Source organism: Cibotium barometz, chromosome 10, assembly GCF_041138505.1.
Source record: "Cibotium barometz isolate CiBa-2024 chromosome 10, ASM4113850v1, whole genome shotgun sequence".
NCBI lineage: Eukaryota > Viridiplantae > Streptophyta > Polypodiopsida > Cyatheales > Cibotiaceae > Cibotium > Cibotium barometz.
Window position 1 is genome coordinate 43,180,305 of NC_141055.1, and position 8,099 is coordinate 43,188,403.

General features: G+C 41.9%; 1 protein-coding gene across 6 annotated transcripts; it reads right to left on the reverse strand.

Annotated features, from left to right (window-relative positions):
- Window positions 1-257: 257 nt before the first annotated feature.
- LOC147634939 (uncharacterized) lies at window positions 258-4,378 on the reverse strand. Of its 6 annotated transcripts, none has more exons than XM_086804198.1 (6): window positions 4,166-4,378; window positions 3,017-3,465; window positions 1,910-2,798; window positions 1,403-1,750; window positions 1,176-1,322; window positions 258-1,079 (listed from the first exon to the last, which is right to left on the reverse strand). In XM_086804198.1, exons 2-6 carry the CDS (start codon window positions 3,095-3,097, stop codon window positions 427-429), a joined length of 2,118 nt encoding a protein of 705 aa, XP_086660324.1. In that variant the 5' UTR covers window positions 3,098-3,465; window positions 4,166-4,378; the 3' UTR covers window positions 258-426. The 6 variants fall into 6 exon arrangements, with proteins under 6 accessions (XP_086660324.1, XP_086660323.1, XP_086660328.1 ...); XM_086804197.1 differs by having other exon boundaries at window positions 1,850-2,798; XM_086804202.1 differs by having other exon boundaries at window positions 1,910-2,881; window positions 4,166-4,347.
- Window positions 4,379-8,099: the final 3,721 nt, after the last annotated feature.

Genomic DNA, 8,099 nt, shown 5'->3' on the forward strand with positions numbered 1-8,099 from the left:
AGTAGACATGCCTGTGTTTAGGAGATCTTCGTTAGTGGACAGACCTGCAAGGCTTCTTACAACTTCTTCCTTTCAACCAGAAACCATAACTACTGTCAGCAAAAAAGGGTAGAATTTCAGTGAGACTCAAATCAGAAAAAACACAACTATGTAGAGCATCAGACAGCCACACAATATAGCTAAGTGAAAACTCACCAAAAACAACTTGCAAAGCCAAGCTCATTAAATATAAAGCTAAACAAAGCTCACACCAGTGCTTTCTAAAACTGGAATATTAATACAGCCTGTAGGAAATGAGTTTCAACATAACCTCCTCCAAAGTCATATCAAGAGTTATTGTTTCACCACCTGAATATTTCTTCTACAACTTATGGTAACGAGTTATAAGCACCCAAAGATCAGCCTTTCACATGAATCACCAATACTTCACTCCTGCAAGGCACTGTCACTCCTGCTTCGATGCATAGCTTGACTTCCAATATCCAAGGTAAGATTTTGCTGTTCACCAGGTGTCTTCAATGAAGGTAAGATTTTGCCATGGTGATGATGCTGATGATGATGAGTGTGATGATGGTGATGCTGCCTAGGCAGTCCGGCACTAGAAGAAACAGAACCCAATTTCTTATCGACATTTTTACTGCGATGATAAGTAGGAGGTTTCTTCTGAACTGTACCCGGCTGTGCACCTGCTCCTTTCCTCACTGCCTTTGTACCACTCGACTTGCTATTGCGCTGAGAAGTACCCAATGCCGCTCTCGCAACGCTATCTAAGACCGCTTCCCTTACTGAGACCACCTTGATGGGCTGTTTGTTCAGATAAGTTACATGAGGAGTGAGGGTTGTGACCAGTTTTCGCATTTGATCCTCACCAACATTAGTCATGACAGGGTTTCCAAGAAGGTTGAGAGCCAACAGAGAGCCATAGTTTGCAGCAAGCTGACCAAGGGCCTTAGAAGTGGTCAATTTGTTAAAACCAAGATCAAGTACAACAAGCTTGAGCAATCTATAAAGACCTTCCACTTCACCAATCTTGTTTCCTGCTAAGTGAAGTTCTTTAATAAGTGTGCAGTTTGCCAGACCTGCAAAGAGAAAAGCCAGACGTTAATTTTCATGCATTGTCACAACTAAGACCATGCACACAAGAAGACATACAATCCAAAGGTATTAAAGCTTACCATGTCCAATTCTAGAGATTCGGTTGTGAGAAAGGTTCAAAACTCGCAATCGAGTCAACTCTCTAAAGCCCTCAATTTGTGCAATTCTGTTCCTTGAGAGATCCAACGAGTGTAAGCTTCGTGGGAGACACCCTGCTGGGACCCGAACTGCAATATGGCCAACCGATGAGATTCCAAGAAACAAGACGGCAATAGACAAGACACCTCAGAACAGTAAGAAAACTAACCAATGAGATTGGCAGAAAGATTGAGGGTCTTCAAGGAGCTGAACATTCCAAGCGAAGGCACTTCTCGCAAACCAATGCCAGCTATGTGTGCCACTGTAGAGAACGGATGCAAAGATCGCACCGCTGCATTTGCAAATGTATGATCCACAGTCGCAGCATCAGTTGCTTGATGCAACACACTTGAAGCCACGACAGCTTCATCGTGATGAAGCTCACTAAACAGATTTCCCTTGCCATTTGAAGATACATCTACTTCCTCCCCGCCAGGAAGCATATCAGACAGCTGAATACTGTTGATCCATTCCTTTACCCTACCGAGCGATGATTCAGCGACATCAGAAACAAATCCTGACATAAAATGAAGCATGTTACATTAGTAACTGACAAGGATAACACCACAATTTGTACTCTCATGCCTCAACCTACAATTTCTTCAAAGTGACTAACCTTTATTAAAAGGATAGACTTTGCTCAAAATTTGAGGCTTCAGTGTAATCTTCTCATCACCTGCTGCTTCAACAGGGAATCCCTCAACAGCATCGGCTAAAGTTAAAGACTGAATGAAAATAGAGCCCTCCGTATCCATAGTAGGAGAAACATGTACGTCCTCATGCACCACAGGAGGGCGCTTCATATACTCCCTCTCATAAAAACCAGGATCGCTGGCATGCCCTGACAATGCTTCATCATCGTGGACAGTCCTGACAACTTCAGAAGAGAAGAGAGCAGGGTCAGAGCAGTCTGCATTCCCAGCAACGTCCTCAGATCCTGCAACTTGTCTGTCCGTCAAAATTTCAGCATTATCATCAGAATATTGTGTTGAGAAGCCAAATTGATCCAATACCCCAACATATTCTGCAGAATGGCCATCATAAATACTATCTCCATGTAATGGCCTGGTAAAATGTTCACAGGACTGCCTGTTGCTCTCAACAACTGAGGCTTCAGAATCTCCGTCATCTTTACACAGACCTAGAGAAGCACCACCAAGATCCCCATTTTGCTGAGGTAGAAAGTCTTGACACTCATCACCACTGCCTGTGCCCTCACCAAGGCTGACAGATACTTCATCAACACAAGTCTCCTGACTATGTGAAGACCAGAGATGAGAGATATGGTGGCTGCCAACAGTTTCCTCCAAGTACCCGAAAGAATTGTTGTGATACTGTTGTAAGTCCAAATGCAATGCTGGAGATGAGGAATGGCTGTCTATGTCCACTACAATCTCAGTAACTTCAAACTTTTCAGCAAGAACATTTCCCTTGTCACTGTCTGACTCTTTGTTGTGTGTTGTATCCATTAAAGTAGTGCAGTCAATGACCACCTGTGGCTTGATCACTTGCTGTGCCAGATCTCCTGTGGAGAAATCCTTTGCTGCTACAAAGTCATCCATACCCTGCAATAGAACTAAGTCCAACTCAGCCAGACTGCTCCTCTCCAATTGGACCTTTTAAGTAGTTCTCAACCAACTCTGCCTAACTACAACAATGACAAGTATGAGAAGCCAAGTGTGGAAAAACAGATACTATCAAAAGTAAGAAAAAAGACAGTTGCTTCACCTCTGACCTCAAAACAATCCAGTAATTGGAGCTTTAGAATGTGACATGTACTAACCTTTGAGATCTTCGTAGCCGACAATGCTCTGGCCACCTTCGACTTGCGGCCAAAGGCTGAGAGGCAAAAAAGTATCCCCATGACGAACCCAAAAAACCTTGTTTTCTATAACTGATGAAGAAGGCCGAACTCGTGTATAGTCTATAGCCGATAAATAAATTGAAACAATGTGATGTGATACAACTCGATGGAGTAGCCTGGAAAACTACATTCGTGCTTGTGTGATTGAGTCAAGACACTCAAAATTTAGCCATAATCCAAAAAGAGCCCTTGAAGCATGCGGCGGAACCTCCAAACAAAAGACTCAGTTGCATTTAATAGGTCTGGAAGGTAGGGCGCCCCTTCAGCCTGCCCCCGCACCTTCCCACCGGTGCGAGAACGAAGAGCTGCAAACCCTGCCAGAGTGAACTGGAAAATAGCTACAGCAGCTTAGATGCTGGCCTGGACACCTGTGATGTGACATACATCAAGTGAATGGTGAGCACAAACTCTGCTGGAGATGCGGCAAACAGAAGGTGACAAGCAAGCTCGCTTTCTCTCTCTCTCTCTTTCTCTCTCTCTCTCTCTCTCTCTCTGCGGTTTACGCATCCGCCTCCGAATTGAGAGATCAATCATTCCCTCACTTTGGTGCGTTCATATGGATCATATGAGGTCCGCTGGCTTGGCTATGACATTAAGGTCCTCTCTCTTTTTCTCAAGATCTTTCTAGCATAAAGGAAAAAAAGAAGCCCAGGTTATCACACAAAGATCACGAGTATTAGGCAAAAGCAATGATAAAGCGCAAACCTACAGCAAAGAAATCGGCCGGAGAGAGATGTAATTGAAAATACAAGAAGAAGAAAAGGAAAAGGCAAGAATCAATGAAAGGAAGGAAAGATCATTACAGGATTGAATGAAGACGGTTAGGGTTTAACAGGATCCACGAGGGGGGGGGAAAAAAATATGGCGTTAGCACTAGCATTAACAGGAGTACATTAAGGTTAGGGCTACAGTTGATAAACCAGCATGAGAGGCGGCATAACGGTTAGGGTTAGTGAAACAATACAATCAGACATAAAAGGTGGGATTAGGGTTAGGGGTAGGGTTAGGCAGAACAGAAGGGGGGGCAAGTTGGGGTATTCCGCAATCTGTGTAGGGACAGAGTCTTACCTCTGATGCAGGCCGGTTGCTGCTGCCGCCTGCGCTTCAGCGCGGGTGTGTGTAAGAGAGAGAGAGAGAGCGAGAGAGATTTCTCGTGCAGCTGTTTCTGTCTTTTGTTACGGTGCCCACAGCCCACTTTGCACCGACTCTCGAGACTCGGTGTAAAAGATGCCAGCGCGCAAACGTGCAGAGAGTCGCCCTTTAAAAAACAGGGTAATTATCTAAAATCTCTTTTTTTAAATTATATTTATAAACTGCGTGTACGCACGTAAGTGTCACTCGCCATATTGCTTGTGGCTGCAAGCCAGCCACAAGCAAAGACTCAGAAGTGCATTCTTTTGGAGTATGCTCCTCCATGAACTCTTTCTTGGTCCTTTTCTTCTATCCCTGCCACATGCGAAGTATATCACTCTTTTTTGGCTGTATTTTTAGTATTGTATGGGGATTGGAGGGGGGGTTGATTAAGGGTACAACGACACAGTAAAAAAACACAATTATAGCCAATGAATGTCTCAACTCAATGAAATTTTGTGAGAAACAAAGCAAGTTTACGCACACTACATTTGGTGCATTTTAATAGAAATTGGGCAGTGACCTGGTATTGGCACCTCTACCCTAGCTTGAACTTTGAAAATTATCTCAACAAACGCCACAAAGGAGATTCAAGGAATTTTACTAATAAAAACGAGTGTCGAGATGGAACAACCTAAAGCATGCTTGAGACCCCTAGGTTTTGCATGATATTGGACTCTAATTTGCATGTTGCTTCACTAATTTGCATGATATTGGACTCTAATTTGCATGTTGCTTCACTCCAAAGTCTTAGATGTGTGGGTTTCTTTTGTTAAGAATCATGTGCATGTGTGGCAAAGCTTGCCCAACACACCTCATATGCCAACGTTGCAATGTAGCTTTAAGTTACCCCTAATGAGATCACCCATGTGGGTGCTACACTACTAAACAATGTATTCCACACAAGTATTGTAACCTCATCATGTCTCTTTAGATTTCACCTTTTTTGGTGCGTGCTTCAATACACCCCAAGTCACTTGCCTTCATTTGGCCAATCATTGGTCCCCAACAGCCTATTCTTCTTAATGCTTGGACTTCATGTTGTTGGCCATTCACTCATGACAATGCCACAATACTCATATTCTTCACTTTTCATTATAACACATTTGCACATCAACTTCTCAATGCATGTGCATTTGATGTGGCGTTAGCATGTCTCTACCTTCCTAAATGCATAGATGTGTATTCCAATCTATCAACCTTAATATGTGCCTTACTATCTTCCTTGGTTCATACTGGGGGTGTGGTCTATCTTATACGGTCTTTTAAGCTTTGTGCTTTGCTACCTTCCTTGGCTCATGCCATGGCCTCGAGATATTTGGTGCCTTCCTAACTTCCTTAGTTTAGCCTTTGGTGTCTTCCATCTCACTTGCCTTTATACGGCCTTAAGACATATGTGTCTTCCATCTCACTTGCCTTTATATGGCCTTAAGACATGTGTGCCTTCCTATCTCCCTTGGCTCTTGGCTTTGGCCTCTTCCATAATAATTGCACTATTATGGGCTTCACGAGTGTGTGCTTTGATGTCGTGTATTCATGTTATGTGTCTTAATGTGGCACTTACATAATCCCCTAAGGTTCTTGCTAAGATATCTTAAAAGGGCACACATGGCATAAAAGGGTAGGTCTTACAAATATCACACAACAAGATTAAAAAACACAACTAACTTTTTGGTGCATTAGAAACTTAAAGTAGATCCTCAATGAATGACAACAATAATGCCACATGACATAGAAACCAAAAAAACATTAGCATGTGCTAGTGAAGTTGTAGGGCATCGAGATTGACGAATCATCTAAACATTTATGAATGAGACAATGGCAAGAAACCATCTCACCTTTCAAAAGATGTAGTGAAAAGAACCCTCACAAATCCCCAAAAATCACATGTCCATAAACACACTTGTAGGTTTAAGGAGATGTATTCAAAGATGCCTTAGAGTAACGTTATTATAAGCCAACCCCCATAGTTTTCTACCAATAACATGTATAAAAGGTTCTTTGATATGGCACATGCTTGCATTTTCTAAAGGAAACCTTGCATATTGCACGTGAAAACATGTAAGTGGTGTTAAAAGAGAAAGTCCTTTGACTATCCTTTTATTGTCACTTTTATACAAGTGTTACATAAGAGACAAATTAAAAACACCCCTTGTGATCACTTGGAAAATTTATCATCTTTTGCATGACTTCTTCACGTCTCTTTAATCAAATTCTAAGGCTATTATGTGAACTTGATTTGAATATATTATCTTTTGCATGGCTTCTTCACATCTCTTTAAGCAAATTCTAAGGCTATTATGTGAACTTGGACTTGTTTACGAGCATAGTCATGCGCTCGATGCGTGGTTTTTCCTAATGCAAAAGCACATGTTAGTTCAAGAAACAATTTTGATAGTACCCGTGCATATTATGGACTTTTTGCTAGTGCATAAGTTTACACTTGGCCATAAAGAATCACTAAGGCCTTTAGTGAGGAAAGAAAAATGTTCTACTTTGCAAGAACCGATTGAACTCACTTTGGTCCCAGAGGATGGTAGAAGGTTTCCTACCTAGACTAGTCAAAGGCTACTTGGACTCGATTTCCTAGGCAACAAACTCAAGTGTATCTTCCCAAAACAAATGTGCAATATAAGGGCAAGGAAGTCCTTAACAGTGGTACAAATGCAAGGGCCTATGCGAGGATAAAGTGCAAGGTGTCACCAATGGCTACTAAGAGACCCTACACTAAATCGGTGTTAACACCCCAACAAAAAGAGAAGGCCATGTGAGAAGGCTTATGTTATGGTTGTCTTGGGCGCCACTGATATAAGGATTGTCTTAGAAAAAAGCCTAAAGTTATTGCCCCAGATGGTGGTAAATACATTAGATGTAGGGGATTAGGATGATGAATCTAAGGATTTACTTTTACTGATATGGAGTCTTTGAATACATCTCCAAATGCACGTACTTAGATTCTTACTATATCAGTAAAAGTAAGAAGGTCCCTAGTGTACCTGACGTAGTTTTATCTCATGAGGCTCAAAGAGGGTACCAGCTTGTCGACACACATTTGCTTGTCACATGAAAGCCATGGTGGAACGAAAATAAGTAAGGGTCTTGTTTGACATCGGTTCTACTCATAATGTCATAAATTCTCGACTTGTCAAGAAGCTTAAGATCCCCACTTGCTCATCAGACAGTGAAGCTGGCAAATGGCAAGGGCACACATGTATGGGACAAGCAAGTGGTCGGTCTCAATCTACAGATCCAACCAAGGCGATGCTAACAAATTAGATTTTGAGATTACTTAAGTAACATGCTTTGACATTGTGATAGGTAAACAATGGCATGTAAGGAAGAAGCCAATAATCAACTTGAATATGCATGTCTATCAATTTGTGCACAAGGGAAAGCGTTTCCTAATCAAGGGTGACCCATATCTTCTCAATCGATTGTTCCTCCTCAATGGGACGAAACTGCTCAAACTAGAATGTAATTGCATTTTTTTGCTAATTAATTTAGAAAAAGTAGAACCCAAGGTGGACAAGATAGCAAGAGGGGAGTCCAATTTTGTTGCTTACAATTTAGCTAAACAAGTTTGTTGAGAATTTCATGATGCTTTTAAATTTGAACTTCCTCCTAGTTTGCCTCCACACACGAATGTGGAGCATAGAATCGAGCTCATTCTGAGAGCAAAATCTGTGATGATGAGTAGAGCTCCCTATCGCATGAGTTTGAAGGAAGATAACGAGGTAAAGAAGGTGATAGATGAATATCTTCAGAAGGGCTTGATACGCCCTAGCTTCTCAACATTCGACTCCCCGATTTTACTTGTTAAGAAAAAAGATGGTACTTTTCGTATGTGTGTCCATTACACGGCATTGAACAG